This window comes from Tinamus guttatus, unplaced genomic scaffold, assembly GCF_059628265.1.
Source record: "Tinamus guttatus ecotype Peru unplaced genomic scaffold, ASM5962826v1 Tinamus_guttatus_pri_ptg000090l, whole genome shotgun sequence".
NCBI classification, from domain to species: domain Eukaryota; kingdom Metazoa; phylum Chordata; class Aves; order Tinamiformes; family Tinamidae; genus Tinamus; species Tinamus guttatus.
The window spans coordinates 2,589,227-2,609,035 of record NW_028288624.1 but is presented as its reverse complement, the minus strand read 5'-3'; the positions used below and the strand labels follow the sequence as shown (position 1 = coordinate 2,609,035).

Here is a 19,809-nt window from a genome sequence, read left to right as displayed (position 1 = left end):
ATCAGCTGGGAGCCTGTAGCCAATGAGTGCTGCTCCTCAGCGCATGCCCACCTGCACCAGTATAAAGCCCTGCTACAGACAACAGCAGGGTGGAGTTGACTTCACTTCCCAGAGAGGTGTTGTTCACTCCGGCTTGTGGAGAAGGCTTCGGCACTCGCCACGAGTTAAACCGCCTTCATATTAAAGTGCTGCTCACTCTGATTCGTGGAGTGAGCCTCAACATTCGAGTGACCCTCGACAAGGGCCACTCTGCAAACCCAACATTGGCCAGACTTCTTTGGAGATACTAAAAATAAAAAGGGCACTTAACACTTCCAGTGCAGTTTTTTTATAATACCTTGTACATTCTTGTTATTTCTGATCCAGACACTATGTATTCCAATGCTTGATTGACGTTTTTTAATGAAGGAAATCATGCCAACTCTTTCCTTCTTTACCTGAACGAGTAGCTAGAGGCCTCACAGGCCAGAGTCTTCACTTAGGAACAGGGCAGCAGGCACAAGTGCGGACATGGCTCTTCCAAGGGCCACACATGTGGCCCTGCAGGGGCCACACTGCAGGGCACACAGGCAGCACGGGGCACCCGCCTTCCCCCAGAAAATAAAAACTTTTTAAATCTTCCAACGTCTGAACCAGAAACTTGAGCATTATTAATGAGCATCTGAGCATTGGGTGATTTTTTGCACCCAAATACCTGGGAGTTACAACCTTCGATACTATTAATATGTTATCACTCCACTGTTCAGTGCATTTCTGGTCACATGAGATCACTAAAAGGTATTTAACAGATGGCAAAGGAAAAAAAAAAAAAGATACACGAAAGCACTGAATCATTAGGATGTGTACTTTGAGAAACCTGCCTGGAAACAAACCACCAGGTTCACCTGCAATGTCTTCTTAGAGGGCCAGAAAGCTCTTCCTAAACCATTTATTAAGAGTCACTGGCAGTATCACAGATTCAAGAGGAGGAACGAGTGAATTTGTCTGCTGTGCACCTACTTCTCCTATCAGCCATGCCTATAAAGACAAATGAAAGAGTTGAACAATAATGCTATTAAGTTCTCCAGAAATCTCCACCCATTTTTTGGGGAGGTAATTAGTCATTATCTGCCTATTTTCAATAATGTCTCACTGAAAATCAGCTGTTCCCTTGATGAGACTGAAAATTAAGTCCTAGTGTTGTATTTAATCTGAGTGTTCTAACATTGAACATTCTAAAAATAAAAGCTATTTTTTCCAACAGTCTCTTCCAAAAACAAAGTCACCTTAAAAGTAGTTAGATCAATATAACAAATAAGCCTCATAAGCCTAACAGACCATCATAAGACAGAATAATGGTCAGATGACAATGAGACAGAAAAAAAGAAAAACATAGCTTACACAGTTTTCAAGATAAATTTTATAAAAATTTATATTTGAGCACAAAAATCTATCTCTTAGATGAATGGAAATCCTACAACTGTCCTGAGAGTTGCTGCCATTTTACACAGTCTTGACTCTTCTGCAGAGAGCACCAGACATTTTAGCTGATCAGAAACAGTATCATGTTGAACAGCCATCCTTAGAAGAATGTCCAATTATTTCTTAGCATAAGTGATTTTCATGGCATGCGATGGAGTAATCTTGAATCCTTGTAGAGCATCTCGAGCAGCTCCTGCCTGTGCCTCGTTCTCAAACTCCACAAAGGCAATGTCATGACGTCCAGGCACTAAACGTACTTCTTTGAAACCAGGAAACCTTTAAAAAGACATTGAAGGAATCAAACAACATTTCCTGGTTTAATAATATATCTCCCTTCTTCAGCAATAAGACCTTTTCATAAGCATCTACTAGTATCATAGTTACAACTAAAGAAAGATTTAAAGGTGTTTTACACATCCAATCTTTGGAACTATTTCTCAATTAAGTGGCAGTAATTTTGTCAGTCTTGTACATTTATGGAAGTACCTAAAGGTAGTTTTAAAACTGTTTACCATAAAATCTATCATATTAGAGTCACCAGCTTAAATCTGTCCCAGATTATTAGTAGATGACTATGCAGTTATCCATTATGTTAGTGGATAACTCATGCAGTCAAAACAAGCTACAAAAAAATCTGATTTGCTTTCTGGACCAAGCAGTCACCAGAACTGACACCTTTAGTCTTGACAGTAAGACAAAGAACTTGAGTAGAAAATGTTACCTCTAAGAATCATCTAGTCAGCTGAGGGAAAAAAAGCATATACATAACAAGCATCGAAAGGCAAAGTCCTTTTTATCCAAAACTTACTGATTGAATAACATGGAGAGCATCATCTCATTTGTTTCCTCAGGTAAGTTATTAAGGAAAAGGATATAGTTTGGTGGGTTATCAGGCACCTACCAAAACAAAAGAACAAAGCTCAGAAGATTATGCACAGGTATGTGTTCCTCTCCACCTATATGCAATATCAGTTGTACTAAAATTCATTTCTCCTTAGTTTTTCTCATCATGCTGCCAGCTGGACTTCACTGTGCAAACCCCAGACCTAGCTCCCTGGCTCTATTTTAATCCATCTCCATTTGGGGAAATCTCTATTTCTACACTACGCATGATAATATATTGTCTCAGGTGGCTTATTATTAAACTTGGCAGCTCAGTACCTGACACTGCAGAACTCCATTGCTCTGATCACTGCAGCACAGGGTGGCACTCAGGTGGCCAAGCAGTGGCCGTAAGGCCATTTCAGGTTCCACAGGCTGCCCAGAACAGGGCAGCCTATAATGAACCTATAGAAGACATGCAGTCTCCCAGAAGGGCGTTTGGAGGCCAAAATAAATATCTTATTCGTCTACAGTGATACTGAAATAGCCTATCTTTGGGTGACTGAAACCCACTTCATAAACTTAGCTTTATTACAGTGATCTATTCAAGTCTGCTGAGAATGGCACACAGAGGCTGTGTTGTGTTATGCCTGATACTCAACAGAAAATGCACATGGGGAACAAGACATTTTCCCTGTGGTCAGGTACCCAATTCTCAGTATTAAAGGTTAAGAAATACAAGCCAAATACTTCCTTATAAAATACCAACCTGCCTACAAATCCTGACTCTTTGGGAGCTCTACTTTTAACACACACCAAACATTTAGAAAGTCACTGAGCAGCCACAATGAATGGAGCACAGTGAGTTGTAGCTACATCTCCACATGATCTTTTAGAAAATAAGACATGTATGAGAAAGAAATTAAAAAGCAAAGTTCCCATGAAAAAGCAGAGTTCACCTCCAGAAGAAAACTCTTGCACAGCTGCTCCAGTACCATTATTTTTACTTGTTTTTTAGTAGTACAAAAAGGAAAGGATGTTAGGTGGACTTTACTAAAGAAGAAGAGGTCTAAAAATCACAGAAACACAGAATGGTTAAGGTTGGAAGGACCTCTACAGATCATCTAGTCCAACCCCCCTGCACAAGAGGGACACCTAGAGCACATGGCACAGGGTCGCGTCCAGGCTCGTTCTGAAGATCTCTACAACCTCTCTGGGCAGCGTGTTCCAAGGCTCTGCCATCCTCACAGTAAAGACGCTCTTCCTCGCATGGAGGTGGAACTTCCTGTGTTTCAATTTGTATCCATTACCCCTTGCCCTACCACTGGCCATCACTGAGAGGAGTTGGGTCCCATCCTCCCTACATTCACCCCTCAGGTACTTAGACATATTCATCAGCTCTCCTCTCAGTCTTCTAAATCCTTCAACTGATACTAAATACAGACCAAACTTAAGAATGAAACAGAATTTGCTGATAATGCACGGTTTTGTGTAACACTGAGAAACCGCGTATTTTCATTTCATGCCAGATACAGTAAAGACAGTTTGTTTTTTTCCCTGTCTCTTATTGTGATGTACCTGCTAGACAAAGGTTTCATGACAAAAAAACGCTGTAACATATATCCTCAAGATTCCATCATGATTCTATATATAATGAAGTTAATCATACAGAATAATTTTAAACATTAGTGCTTTTGGTTACAAACAAAAAGCATTACCTGTGGATTCTGCGAGGAAGTCCCTGGGGCATTGGCTGAATTCTGTGTTGTCCCCTAGCGAAGAAGTATAGGATAGTTTTACAAAGGTGTTCGGTCAGTCAGAAAGACAAAAACCCCATCAGCAGGTTATTGTATAACTCAAGAAGTTTAAGCTGTAGCCTAGGAAACGTGTGGTTTATGAAATACCTTCTCTTGGGAAACAAAACCTGTGGATACTGCTGAACTTCAAGCCAGAACAATGAAAGAAATGAAAGAAGCCAGACAATGAAAGAAAAATACAAAAGTCCAACCCAAAACAAGAAAATCCCACACCACCAGCAGTATCTGATCTGACCAATGGCCAAGTAAGCTAATGGAGCAAATCACTGTTTCTCACAGTATGAATTTGGGTAAAGCAGGGGGAAGGAAGCAGGTTTTAAAATCGTCTAGATGGGACACATCTTACAAGAGAAAAAGGTGTTTCCACTGAGGATTCTAGCTTAACAGGAATAACTAAATAAATAAAGTTACTAAATAACTAAACTAAATAACTAAACTAAAGTTATAACTAAAGTTACTGCCATTATAACTGTTAGCAATTACTTCTTTCCTTCCAGATTTATATACCAATGAACTGCGAATAAATCATGAGAAAGCAGAATACTGTGCCTAGAAAGTTTGACTCTCCGAAAGTAAGTCTTGGCAGGAAGAGTAATTACATACTGAATACTCAAGCGCCTTAATATTTTCTACTATATTTTTACATAACTAAATGGATTGGTTTGTTCTTATTTACCAGTCCACAGCGCTTATGCATCAAATAAGGTATTAGCACAGTGAGGCTGCCCAAATATTTTAAGCCGGCACTGAAGATAGCAACTTTTGCAAATCCTGTGAAAAGGTTAGATTCTGCTTCACTTTATCGTACCTTAACCCGTCTTCGTTTTCATCTGAGTAGAGCACAAAAAGGATAACAAGGAGTATGTGATCACCTCCTTTCCTTCAATTTCTAGTAAGTGCTCAAAATCACCAGTTTCCAAAAGACCACAATTCAGGAAACCTCATGGGAAGTACTAAAAGACAACATTTAGTACTACAGAAGATTTCAAAATGGCTTAAGAAAACAAACAAACAAAACAAACAAACCAAAAAAACAGAAGCAGCTTACCAGGAGAATCTTTTTATTTGCTGCATTTGCTGCCTGCTCCAGAGTTTTGGCCTTCTTCTTTTCTTTCCTTTTTTCCTTATCAGCAAATGTACCACGCATTTTAGAGATGATGTCGGAATCAGTTTTTGCATATTGAATACGCTTTGTAAAAAGAAACAGAAAGGTACATTTGACAATTCATTATACTAACTCACTATACTACACTTCACATCGAATTCAGTAACTGTGTTCTACTGTACCTTTGTGCAAGTATCTCATCTGGGAATTTCTTACATTAAGAAACGGTTCTGAACTGTGGATACACTTATAGAAGCCTCATTAAAAAAAATCTGGACATTACTTGCTTTAACTCTCCTTGACATCGGAACTCATTATAATGAGTCAACAGTATCTTTTACATAAGCCTGTCAAGACACTAGATGCAAAAACAACAAAAAGCTTAAACCCCTGCCCCCAAATGTAAAGGCTTAACCGCTCCCATGGCTGTTAAGGTTCTGCAGTGATTTCTCAGATCACTACTGAAATACAGAAAACGGAGCTCAGCAAAACTCTCAGGCTTCTTAAATACGAAAATTATGCCAAGTATCTGCCTTCATCTAAACTGAATAGCATAAACTGTGTCAACAGCCCATGGCTTTTCCAGACAAAGGCTGACCAGAGCACTCAAGGAAATAAACAAGTATATAAACACTTAACATAATGTAGACACACACGCACACATATGGGCAATCCTCCCCATTGTTAGGGACCACTTCTCCAAGCACAGAGTAACTTCAAAGCAGGTAAACAGTTTGTTTGTGTGTGTGTGTGTGTGTGTGTGTGTGTTTGTCCAAGGGCAGACAGATCAAGCATGCTGCAAGCAATATTCAAAGAGGGAAGAAGAAAAGATCAACACTTCCTAAGTTATTTCCTCTGGAGTTTTACTGAGCACAAAATTCTCTAAGGGCAAATGACGGAACAGAGACTGCACATTTCCTTGTTAAAGCTTTTGCTAGAGAATTTGGAGAGGTTAATGAAACAAGCTTGTGAGCTCAGCAACACAAGAACCACTTGTGTTCTTCTTAATGCTCAAAGAATTGACTTGAAAGCCTGTAATAGATCCACCTGCCAGTGAAGTTGGGTTGGCCATTTGCATCTGTCAATAGACCTCAAAAATATATACAGAATTAAGGGAAGCCTAATTATCCAAACAAGCAACAACCAAAGTGTACTAATTGTACACTTACTTTGCAGTCAAGTATTTTATTGAATCATCTCATATCAAGCACTGCTGCACTTGCTTCACTGATGTTATACTGAAACTCTTGTCATTTGTGTTTACTAATTAATGTATGAATGAGCAAAAACTACAGGTCTGTTTCAAGAAAATCACCACAATCGTTTCTCTTAATCAAGAGTATAGGGAGTAGGCCATTAAAACCATTCCATCCTCCTCACTGTTGCCTACAAAAAGAACTATATTTTAGGTATTTATCATATGTATTCATCAAGACAGGACATCCCTGAAAACCAGACAGCAATTAGGAGCATGTGGCAGTTAGTCTTCAAAGGGCAAAAACACTGCGATGTGAATTCCAAGAACCAAAACCCTGTATTGCATCATGGCAAGTTTATTTTAAAGCCTTATAGCACCCCCACCACCACCCACACACACACTTACCATAGGTTTCCCATAAAATGGAAAGCCCTGTAACTGCCTCAGGGCATTAGTGGATGATCCAAGTTCTTTGAATATGACAAAAGCCTGTCCTCTCATCTTCATAGTCTTTAGAGCCACAATGTCCACAACATGACCGAACTGGGAGAACAACGCATACAGGGACCTTTTCAGTTCTGTTGAGGATATGGGGAAAAAATAAAATAGCATACAGGTTATATGCTACATTCCTGCTTTTACAGAGTTTCTTGTCATCTACAGACAGCACATTTTAGCTTGTTTTATCTCAAGTGTTAATGTGCTATGTAAGTTTGATCAAAGTTACTGCATGACCTCATTTATTTGCTTTTTTTTCTCCTAATGTAAAACCAAGCATTATATGCCAACATACAGGTATTCACCCTGTGAAAAAGTTGTACCTCCATCCATTTAACAGGAGTATATGTTATTGAAGGATTAATGTATGCAAACATACACATTGCAGTATTATGCATTACAGCAAAGATTGATGCCATAACATGTGCCATGGCATAAAAACCAAGACTTAAGGAAAATACAGACTGCAAGTTAGTAGCTAATCAAACTAAACTTAAGGCAAAGTAAAGTTTGAAATTTTGCTTGCAACAGTCCAGTTTAATCCTTTGACGCTTCTGTGATTTTTTTTTTCTATTACAGATTGGAATATGTTCTCACAAGACCACACTACCCTTACAGTTGCTACAGATATGTTTTCACTATTTAAAAATCATTAAACTCCACAGCAAATTAAGCCTTAATCTTACCAGTTAAAATAAATCTTTTGTAGCATGCAATTATTCAAATTTACAAATAACAAAACGAATCAAAACAAGTCACCTTATGTCTCTTTCAATGCTATTTTCATGGCATTAAAGTGAAAAGGGGTAACATATTCCCACTTTTCAGTGAAGGGGAACACACACGAACATGCCTGTTGCAGACACCTAATATTCCGTGGGGGGGTCCTCTTGTGGCTACACTGATTGAAGCAAAATGAAACCCCATCTGTGAGACCAGCAGCACAACTACTGGGAACAAGCAATCAAAAGCTCCCTTAAGAATAGATACCTTCTTTTTTAATCTTGTCGTTTATGTTGTTGATGTAGATCGTGTGATTCGGCCTAATGTCCATCTTCCCCTGTTCCACGCGCCGGCCTAGGAGCAGAACACACGTTACACCGGGCGCGCACGGGGAAGGAGGCGCCGCCGGGGTATCCCGAAAGCCGCCAGCTGGTACCAGCGAGGAGGCTCCCCGCTCTCCCCGGACACCGGAACAGGGATCGGGACCGGGATCAGAGCCGCCACCCCCACTCACCTCTCCCCGCCGAGATGGAGGCCGGGCCACGCCACAGCGCACCGGAGACGATTCCAGCGCGATCGATGGGCCGAGCGCCGGCGCATCGATGGCGCCTGCGTGTTGGCGCGCGCGGCGGATAGGGGCGGCCCTTCAAGCTGAAGCGAGGGCTGTGGTGGCGCTGTGTGCGCTGCCTCGTGACTGCGGTGGCATTGGCGCCCTGTGTGAAAAACAAAACAATAATAATAAACAACAAAAAAGCACCTTTCTGGCATCAGGGAGTCCAACAGAGGATTTTTTTTCCCCCTCAGAGTAGAGCTGAGCCTGTTCCCCGGGTCGATGTTGAAGCTGAAGCCAAGCTCGACAGGGGCTGTTCATACTCGAACAAGGGCCTGTCAGCAGTGAAAAATTTAATCATTAGGCTCCCCAGTGAGGAGATGGCTTACAGCCTGTGTTTAAGAAAGAAAAGACACTCCATCCATGCAAAGTGAATGGGGGAGAGTAATCACTGTAGCTTCAGTGGTTCGCAGAGGGGAAAATAGTGTTTTATTTATTTATTTATTTACATTCCGTGTTTAACTGCTTCTTGGAACATGTATATCCTTTTTGACGTGCTGTTTTTCCAAAGGCAGTAAGATTAAAGGGAAAATGCACTATAAAACCACTAGACAAATGGCTTGGTTTAAATGATGAAGATTAGCAAAGTCCATGTGAATCATTTGTCCTGTGGCCGTTTTCACCTTCACAGTAGACATAATAAGGAATTCATGCACAGTGCAATTATTTTTTACATATCACTTAGCAACTATTAAACAAAAGCATTATTGCCAGATTTCAAACCACTTACAGTAGAAATTGCTATAAAAGTCCTAATGTATTTATTTCTACCGCGTTGATTACATTATTAGTATAGGACTCAATAAATTTCTCCAAAAACCCTCACTCGCAGCTATTTCTACATGTCTTACAGCAGCCCTTCTATCTTTGTCATGACAGTGCAGTTAAAAGCTTGCATGAAAATAAACCAAACACTCTGTATCGCAGGCACAATTAACTTCAATGTAATACTTTATATACCTCAGATGGAGAATAGATAACATTTTATAGATTTTTTCCTAACTGCTTCTCACATTTGGGGATGCGGGATGGAAACCCAACCCCTTGAAAGTCTAGAACCGGTTCCCACACTGCAGGCAAAGGCAGATTGCAAGTCAGAAAAGCACCCTTAGCCCCAGCCCCACTCCCCTGCTTAAGTGGTTTAGTGATGTATTTCACTACATTTTTGTCCAATTTTTAGCTCTGAGGAGTTTGAGTAGAGCAAAGTTAACTACGATTTTCGCCTCTTTTGTCAATTGACACAAGATGCAGCAGCTCTTGGAGAATGAAAAGAAGCAGTGATTTGAAAATGCCTGTGGACAAATATTCATTAACATTTGTTTTTAGCTTGGAGATTGAAAAGACAATGTATCTGACCATTTCATTTCATGAAGATCCTTTTCAAATTCCTGCAAGAGCAGTAGCTCAGGATAAATAAACAGAGCAGAGATTTTGAGGTTGCAGCCTTTGGATTTTTGGAATAATTTTGCAGGCAGAATGCCTTTATTTCTATGAATGAATGATCATGCAGCCTTTTTCAGAAGTAATTTTGTATTTTGAAGGATTGACATGGTTGCATGTCAAAAAGAAGCTCTTGAGGAAAAACAATCCTTAAGATGGTTCTTGTTTGAACTGCAAGTTAGGTGTTTACTCTGGACCTGTCCAGAGTAAACTTAAAACTTTTCCCTTTGTAGTGAGACAGGAATATTAGGCAGAGTTGTCTGTTCAGTTATTTATGATAGTAGTCCATAGAGCTCATACATAAGTGACGAAGTTTGAAACCACTTCATTGTCATTGAATCAGCTAAGGAAATTTGATCATCTGCAAGAAAAAAAAAACAACCAACCAAACAAACAAAAAACCTGATATATTATGACTGATCTTTAAATTAAAGCCTGTATCGTTCCTTTCTCTGAACAGCTTAAAGAAAGCAAAAGACAAAAATCCTAGTCAACCTGATACGCAAAAGAGGAATTCAAGCTGTCCAGAAATTCTTGCGCTTGCTCAGGGTTACTGCACTGCTGATTTATTATTCCAGAATTTGAATGAAAAGAAAGCAGAAATGCTGCATCTTTCATACTTTTCAGACAGTATTTCACAACCTGTTCATTGGGAGGGATATTCATTCCTCAGGTGTGATCTTTTTCTGCTCCTTGAGAGAGGTCGTCAGACTATGTTGGACAATCAAAAGGAGAGAGGACCGACTCTGCAGTGGAGACACTGCCCTTCCCCCTTCCTGCCTTTTGCTCAAGGATAAGGAAACCCAGCTTTTTTTTTTATTGGTGGTATTATGAAAACAGTAATAAAAGTCAGATCTGTTTATTAAAAAAAAAACCACTTAAAACTTCCTTTCTCTAAATTAAATCAAATCCCCTGAACTAAACCAGAACAGTAACCAAAAGCTGTGTTTTGAGAAAATTGCACTCCTAGTTTGCTAGCATCATCAATCCTTTCAGCTATGATCCTTTTTCCAGTTTTGTTCTTGCTATGTTAAATTCTGGAGTTATCAAAGTTACTCTGCTTTAGCAGTATAGAAATGTTTCATCTGACTTGGGGAGGGAAGGGAGGAAAATCCCATACTGGAAAGAAGCATACTTGTGAATTCTTTCTTGTTGATATGGGTGAATTTGTCTTCAGTAGCTTGGTCCCACCTCTTGATTGGTCTATTCGGCAGTGTGAAGGAACAGGATAATATAAGAACATGCTAAACATTGGAAAATGGAGAAGGACAGTGAACGAAGAAACTGACAGGAAATAGAAATTCCCTAGCAAGCAAAGTGTGTTTGTCAGTAGTGTTATAAGCACTTGCATTTTCTGTCCTTTGAAGTCAATATGCAGAAAACCTCACATTTAAAACAGAAATGGTCCCTCAAAAGCTGAGCAACTTAATGATATATATTCAACTGGAAGGTGCAAAAAAGAAGGTATCGTCTCCTATAAATCAGCGGTTGCTGAGTAGTTAGACCAACCACAATACACTGGTGTAAACTGCCAGAAGCAGCTGAAGAGGCAGCAGTGATTTACAGATTATTGTTCAAAGGCTCAAAGGCTGTTACCTGCTCTCAGAAAACTAACAAAGAAAGTGAATGGGGAGCATGATGGCAAAAGAAATCTGGTATTGACAAGTGCATGGCAAGACTTCAAAAAGAATCATTTGAACCACAAATAGTGGAGTCCTATTAGTCCTACATTAGCTGTAACCACGTGGGCAGAAGACCTAGATGATTCTGTTGGAGACCAATAAAACATCTGGCAACAGTGAAGAAGGCAAACAAAAGCTGAAAATCATGCTGCAAGGGGTTTCTTTTTAATAAGGCTGTTACATAATTACTAAAAAGATTCTTGATTGTGTTCATGATTGATTAAAAAAGCCACACACACAGTCTTCTGCTGTTTATTACTGAACAGTTTATACTTATTCTTTTTCATAAAATACAGTACCTGATAGACCTTTCATGTAAACTGTAAATTTGTCAAGGGACCCTCACCAATCATCAGAACCGATTATTTATTAATAGTGTTTCAGAGTGAAAAGATTCTGTCGTGATGAGCGTTGCTGCTTATCTCTTCTCTTGGCTAAATCACACTTCCCTCTCCCCATGTCTACAGAAAGTTGCTTCTTTTGACACACTTCTAGTTTATGACAACAGAAAGTAGACAATTGCATTGTCTTAAAAATATAATTACCATGATTAAATGAACTAGAATTAAATTGTAGATACATGAAAATTGTAGTTAATTAGTTATATCTAGCATAAGCTATGAAATAAGTACCTTTCATCTTCATGTTTTATCAACCATGCTGAAAATCAATAGAACTTGGATGCAGAATCTCTGCAGAGTCACACAGAGAGCTTGTTCAGCAGCACCCATTCAAATTCATTAATAAGTTACTGTTTCCCAACTCCACTTCTTTCTTCAATGTTAATGTTCAACAGGTCATGGCAACTACCACTACTGTAGTAATACCAAAAAGTTCTCAAATAGCATCAGGGCTTCTTGAAGGCAGGAATAGACAAATTTTTAAAAAAGGAAAAAAAGAAAAAAAAAAGCACAACAAATGAAGGGTCTCTGCCCCAGATAGAATGAAATCTTCACCCAATTTCCTCTATGATCATACTCTTTTTTCTTTCCTTTTTTTTTTTTTTTCCTGAGGCAGCCTTCTCTTTTGGCGGCCTTTTCTCTCTCAGATCAATTGCTATCAATTAACAGTTACCTGGGCCTTGTGTCTTTTATGTTACACCACTAATTACACCTCCATAGGCAAAAGATCATCAAAATTTGCAAGGATACTGAACACCGCCCTCCTCACATGTAAGCATTATCTGTTCTGCTACATTTACTGTTATAATAATTCCGAATCAGCTCTAGTATTTTGGGTGTGCTGGTTTTGCTGAACAAGATGAAATGTGGGTAGTGATTTTAATTTCATACTGGTGGTTCTGAATTGCTTCCGAGTGCTTGGGGTTTCCCTTTATTCTTATTGATTGGTGGCAGTGCCGTATGTCCACATTGTAACGTGGCGTTGAGGTGAGCAGCACACAGGTTTGATTTGTTGTAAATCGAGATTTATCTGGTTAATTACATAAAATTGTCTGGTTGACTCGCACCTTTTTTTATATGTGCTTTTTCATTCTCTTCATCATCTGTCATATTCCCCCTGCAGTCCCTTTTTCCTGTATCTCACAACTGGCCATGGAAGACTTCCTCAGCCATGTTGATGGGCAGTAGTTGTAGCTGCAGCTCTTGCAGCAGATCCTGGGTACGTTTTTTCACAGCACAGCAGGGACTTCCTGGCTCTAAAGCCAGGATGAGAGATGGCTTTGTGCTCTGGGTAATATATGGAAGAGGAATGGGGGGCACGAGAGGGCATGAAGTCCTGCTGGGAGCAACAGACCTAGGACACCAGGAGGAGGCAGAGGGCAGAGAGGCTTCACCAGTGGGACACAGTACCACAGGACCTGAGGAAGGAGAGCAGAACCAGCGGCAGTAATCAGGGTTAACCACTATTCAGTGATCACCAGACTAGCCAGGAATGAGAAGGCAGATCTGAGGTCAAGCTGGGGATCAGGAGGCTACTTGCGTGAGGACACTTGAAAGTACTAAAGGCCATGGACTGGGCTTAAATGCAACTCCAGCTCTGGAGCGGAGAGAGGAAACTGTCAGCAAAGCTTCTCGCAGCAGGCTGAACCACAGTCACCGCTGCATCTTGTCAGTTCTGGCAGTGCTAAGCCACTGGACTGGCTTAAGAAAGAAACTACAGAACTTTTTTCCAAGAACTTCTTTCTGGGATCTTATTGGAGGGATGTGCCAAGGGCCCTGACATTGATAAGTTGAAGAACTACTGATAGTGCAGACAGAAGCTCATTATAAAGAGGGATGCTGTGAAGATTATCTCTTGAGTATGAAGCATCTGGAAAACAAGGGTTGATGTCTGCACCTACATGGATAAACCATCACAAACAGATGATGGGAAACTCAGCCTGCTTTAAACAGCATCTCTGAGCTGGAAGCCAACACAGTGGGTGGCAAGGGGCTTCCTCATCAGGAGCCTTAGCAGCTGGTGGCATCACTGTGAAGCCCCTCTGTAAAAGGGGAAGTATTATAGTATGTCCTGGATGGATGGGTAAATTCCCGATTGAAAGTATAAGGGCCTGATGGTTACAGATAAGTTTGCCCATAAGAAAGCCCTCATCAACAGAGCTGGTTGCACCGACTTTACCCAAAGAGGAGGTTTGCCCAGCTGATGGGGTGCCACAAGCGCTTACTGGACCCCACTGCCAGGATAATGTGGGACTACATGAGCAATGACAGTCTATAAAGAAGCTCTCCATTTCCAGAGTGCCTTTCTCAAGCCACCCCAGCCTTGAAATTGCTACAATTCACAGCAGCATCGAGCTATGAAGCCATAACCTTGTTCCTTGCACGTATTGTGTTTAATAATTACTGCAGGTTGAGCAAACAGCATTAGCCAGCCTCTCTAATAAGTTCTGACTGGGCTTGTGTTGAAGCTCTGCCTGCTCCCTGTACGGACACTATTAAAGCTCAGGAGTTATTTTGATTATCTCATTCCTGCAAACATTTATTGATTTAAATCATTAAGCTCTCAATTACAGCAGACATTGGGGAACTGGGGGTAAATAACAGCATCTCTAGTACTTGAGTTGGCTGTAAATTTACCGTATCGAGTAAACTCAAGCTGGCTGTAAATTCTCTGAGTGCTCCTAAAGTTTTGCTGGCTGTAGAATAGGCTGCTTGTGTTTTGCTGCCTTGCGGTTGCAGCCAAGCTAGGAGTCAGGCAACCTCTCAGTGCCTATTTCTCGTTTAGCCTCTCTCAAGTGTTCAGGACCTTGTGTACCATCTCCTAGGAAAAACCTACATTAAAAATTGTGTAGGTGACAAGCAGCATCAAATGCAATTTCTGTCTTCTCTATATGAGAATTGTATTGTGGAATAGTCTCTGTGTTAACTTTCTAAAATGGTCCATTCCAGCTATGATTTATATTATCCTGCATCCAGGAGCATGAAAATAAATCTCAGCTCCAAGAGATGAGATAAGATCTTACCTCTGAATGAATAAATGCCCCACTTCCAAACGGTGAGATGAAAGCAGATGCTTGGATATATGTGTGTGAATCTGCTATCTTAAAGTTAAGTACATATGGGGATTAGGAGAGACCTTCCATCACACTTATGGTTACAGTGTAAGGCTATGCAACATTCAGCAGTCAACACACTAAATCAAATACAAATTTCTGTTTTCAGTATGGAAAGCAAGTGTTTCAAATACAGGTGGTCATAATTTTTCAAAAGGTATTAGTGACTAAAAAGCCTTTTGTTTAAGAATATTTTTACAAAGAATACACAATTTTTTGTTCTTCATAAAATGAATAAAACACATGCATATTTTCAAATACTCTTATGTTTTACCAAATAAAAGAGGGAGCAGGGAGGAGGTTTTATTCTCTTCTTGCAAGACATAGGAACTATAACATAATCTACCCATATTCTCTCTTCTGCCTCCTTAATTGTGTTGCGGGGGAATCCATTTAACTGATAGAGCTTCGTTACTTTGACATTAATGGTTTTTTAGATAAATGTCATCTTATCACAGAAAGACATTTTGGCTCTAACAGTAATTTAGCTAGTTCAAGTAACGGTAGTAGCAAAGTGGCAAAAGGCACAGAAAGACAACTTCAGAACTGCTGGGGCAGCATTTCATGGCTCTTTTCCTTCGTTCGTTCGTTCGTTCCTTCCTTCCTTCCTTCCTCCCTTCCTTCCTTCCTTCCTCCCTCCCTCCCTTCCTTCCTCCCTCCCTCCCTTCCTTCCTTCCTCCCTCCTTCCTTTTTTTTTTTCTTTTGCCATGCTTGATTCAAATTTGTATTGCAACCATCCAAGAATGCAAGGGGAAATCCATCCATACAGCAGACAAGAAAACTGATAATAATAGAGTCCTTTTCAGAGCTGAGTCTCGCTTGAACAAACCAGCAACCTCCTTCCTCACTGAATGCAGGAATGCTTACGCTTTCTCCTTTGCTCCGTGCCACCACTGCAGCTGTTTTTCCTCTTGCCCTTTGCTTCCAACCAGATTTGGGACTCTGCAGTTTGTTCTATGATTTTCAAATAAAGAGACAAACCTAGTTCTGATCCCATTGTCGTGTAAAGGATTCAGGTACGTAGTATGTCTGACATGGTCTCTATCTAAACACCATATGCTGCTGCACATGGACAGCTCGTAGCTTCCCAGCTCCAGAGAATCAGCCTGCAACCTCCTGAAAAGGGGGAATTGTGAAAGGGAACTAGTATCCAAAATATATCTGAGAAAGAGTGAGCTCATCAGTTGCATTGGGACTTCATCATGCTGCATCCTTGTCTGTCTTTACAGCTAAGCAGCAAACAAGGCTTGAAGTGTTATTGCCCTTTCAGACTTCAGCACACTCTAAACTCTCAAATTCAAAGGAGACTCCCAGCATGGAAATCTATACCTCGGAGAGCGGGTGGCCTGTGCTTTAGCCAAGTGTATAGGTCAGTGGAGAGAGGCTGAATATTGTCCCTGGCCACTTAGGGTTCATGTCTCTGCACCCTGGCGAATTTCCACCTGTCCAGGCAGCCGCAAAGGTGTCGCTCCTCGGCCCTGTGCTCCAGCAGCACAAATGACCCCAGACTGCAACGAGGGTGATGGCGCCACAGCTCATTTGTCAGAGTTCCTTAAAAAATGTGACTTTGTGGGATGCCTGCTTCCACACAAGCAGTGTGGCCGTGCTAACTTTGCTCAGTCCTTGGGGAAGTCAGCTAGGCTGCTGTCACCCTAAGAAATACAGCTTCACGGCCAGATAATGTGCCGGGAATCCCTTCTTCAAATAATCCTTCTTAAAGTCATTTTAGGCTAACACAGAGCCATATATTACATAAAGAGGCCACTAACCCTTTACATCTGCTAAGTGTGATTGAAACGCATTACTCACCCACTTCCTCAATACCTGGACATTTATATCCAAGGAAACAAACGTGAGGGGAAAAACACCCTATGCAGACAGTTGCAGAACAGTGTTAATGATCCAAACGGTTTCTTTGCCCTATCTTCAAACAAAAGCAAGCTGCCAGAGAGGTAAGCACAGAAGATTATTTATTCCAGAGCACACTCAGGTTTTTCTTCAAGATAAACAAATTTTACCTTAGGGCATTAAAGTATTAACAATATTTGCAGCACCATTACAAACCTGAGTATTGATTCTTTGCTGCTAATGTGTTTTTCCTTGATAATGAGACCATGCAATATTTCTTCCTTGTATCCATGTGTTAAAAAGCCACCAGCCGCTAGGCATGAGGTGGCCCTTGGAGAAGTACATAGAAGCATGTTCATTTCTTAAATGAGCACTGCAACATTAATTAAAGCCTCATTAAGGCTGGGGAAAAAAGGGCTGTAAGAATTGGGGGACAAATGAGATATTCATTTGGGATTGTAGGACTGCAGATACCTGATGTAACCAACATAATAGAAATGATAGAAGTCTCCTAGTGTCCGAATATTAGCAGAAGTTCTCTGCAACCAAGAAGGGGGAGTAACTTTTTTTTCCTTTCTCTTCCCCAAATATTTTGAAATCTGTCACAAACTCCTAATTCAGGGGTAGAAATATCTAATTCAGGAGAAGTGGTTTGGGTCATTTTTTTTTTTTAATGAAACCAGGTTTCCTCTAGACTGAAGATGATGCTTGCTAGTGGGTATGGTTTCAGATGACCAGTACAACTGGGGAAAGCTGCTGGTGCACTGCACAGTCCCTGGCACAGCACAGTGGCAGGAACAGGGCATGCAGCCACCCCATGGATAACCAGCATCATCACGGAAGGGTCCTGCTCCTTCCAATTCTTCCCGTCTTCACTGCAAAGACTTTGATTCAAATCAGAGCCTCCAAAATTGCAGCTAACTCTGGGGAGGAGGAAAAAAGGTCAAATATTTCAGTCTGAAAACACAAATTGTATTTGAAAACACTTGAAAGAGCTGCTCTTTTTCTGTTTGTTCCCTGTTGCATCCCTTGCCTGCTTGGACTTCAACAAGAGTTTGCTCTTCAAGGGAGCCATCTTCCCTTACTGTGCCTACACCATAGTATAAAATACAAAAACATCTCCATCTAATTTTCTGCCTTTAGTTACTTTTGCCTAACTTTAGTTCTAAGAAGGCTCAAGAGTAATGTAGCTCAAATAGGAGAGAACTTAACATCTTAATGACTTGGTTCTCTGTCTTTTAGTCTTGATATTAATGAGACACTATCTCTGTTTAAAAATGCAATGCTAACTATTATCCTTTCTAAAAGAAAAATCAGTGGTATCCCCAGTGTTAGATTAGTCACGCTACCACACATTCATGCTGTAAACTGAAAAAAAAAAAAAAGCAAAACCACACATTAAATTACCCAACTGGTAAAGCCAGTCCTGCTGATAAAATCAGGCTTGTTCTACACAATATGAGCAGAAAAGGAACTGTTATATTTTGGGTGAAATAATATGGTATGATTCTGTAAGTAAGCGCCTACAAAGAAAAATAAAATTGATTTTTAGATAAAATCACATTAGTAATGCTTTCCCTGTATAGCAAAAAAGAATGATTTGTGTTGGAGTCTGATATTCCAGGAGAAGATAACAGATACACTCATTCATTTCTGTGAGACCCTAAGGAAATGTCTAGGGGCTATATGAATAAGAATTGTTCATATTCATGAAAGTGCCTTTGTGTTTTGTTGCCAGGAAACCCTTATGAGAGCAGAGCAACACCGGCCTGATGATGTGGATCTGGGGCCGACACATTAAACCTGTGGTTTGCAGACATGAGATCCCTATCATTTGCAAATGTGATGCCTGCACAGGCTGGCAGAAATTGTGGAAGGTCATTTCACTAATGGTTTTGCAGAAATGTTGAACATTAAAAAACCCCAGGCCAACAACAGCATCACATTAGAGCTCTGGAAAAAAAAGTCTTCTACCTCTTAGAATGTGAAATTAGAAGATATTATAGTTGAGTGTAAAGTATTTGTGCTGTTTGTTTTTAGCTAAGGAGAGTGTAACTAAAGCGACTTCCCCTTGCAAGGATAAGGGACCATCAAACTCTCGTTAGTTAATAAGCAGAGATGCTCTTACTTTTACTGTTCAAGGCAAAGAAAGACCCTGGTAAATCACGAAAGGGCTTTTCTAAACAGGCTTTCATGTGAGCAGAATTCAGACAAGGCCTTTGCTGAGCCATGGGAATGGGAAAGTAGTGCTGTTTAGGATCTAGACTGAATTTGGGGGCTTTTATTTTCGTTTCTTCTGTGCAATATTCCCTAGTGTTTACTCAGTCAGAAAGATATATCAGGTTCACGCTTGTGCATTCATAAAATGGTAGGGTTTTTAAAAATAATTTGTCCTATACAGGGTATTTTATGTAGTCCTGCTGACTTTCAAAGGATTTGTATCAGTTCCTAATAACGATAATAAAATCCTATAAAGTTTTATGATTATGCTTCTTGGGTTTTTACCACTCGTTTAGAATAATTTAAGTGTATGTACTAGCAATGTACTGAACTATAGTAAAGACTTCAGAAAAAGCTAAGAAGAATTTTTATTCTGTATAGCAGCAGCTATTTTTTACTCTCAGTCATCTCTTGTCACTAGGCTGGATTTCCAAGGCGTGTGCGTGTGGGGAGGGGAAACCCCGTGAAATAGAGGGAAAAACGTCAGCATCCTTTTCCTTTGCTGAAATCTCATATAGATTTCTGACCGATCAGGGAGGCTGATCATAATGAAAGTCTGAGGCTGCTTTTAGTCATTCTGTTCTTTAATCTTAAAGAAAAGCGATCTTTATGTGCTAAAATGACTCTTCTGTTGACATAATGTACTCATATATATATGGCTGGGCTGCAGCAATATTGAAGATAAGGACTTATGCCTCAGTAGCAATGTAATGGGTATCCTTAATATCAACAGTGCCAGGAAAAGCTCCCTCTTCTCTTGACATCTGGACTGCCATTTACGTGCCTTTAGTTGCAATCATTTCTAAAGCAGCAAAGCCTAGAATTTGTTCTTAATTATTCATATGATAGATAATGCATCTTAAGAAATGTT

General features: G+C 40.3%; 1 protein-coding gene across 1 annotated transcript; it reads right to left on the bottom strand.

The window, feature by feature from the left end:
- Positions 1 to 1,492: 1,492 nt before the first annotated feature.
- On the bottom strand, positions 1,493 to 8,025 carry SNRPB2 (small nuclear ribonucleoprotein polypeptide B2). The gene is made up of 6 exons (XM_010227584.2): positions 7,892 to 8,025; positions 6,809 to 6,981; positions 5,149 to 5,289; positions 4,002 to 4,055; positions 2,270 to 2,358; positions 1,493 to 1,737 (listed from the first exon to the last, which is right to left on the bottom strand). The coding sequence occupies exons 1-6, from the start codon at positions 7,953 to 7,955 to the stop codon at positions 1,578 to 1,580; spliced, it is 681 nt and encodes a 226-aa protein (XP_010225886.1). The 5' UTR covers positions 7,956 to 8,025; the 3' UTR covers positions 1,493 to 1,577.
- Positions 8,026 to 19,809: the final 11,784 nt, after the last annotated feature.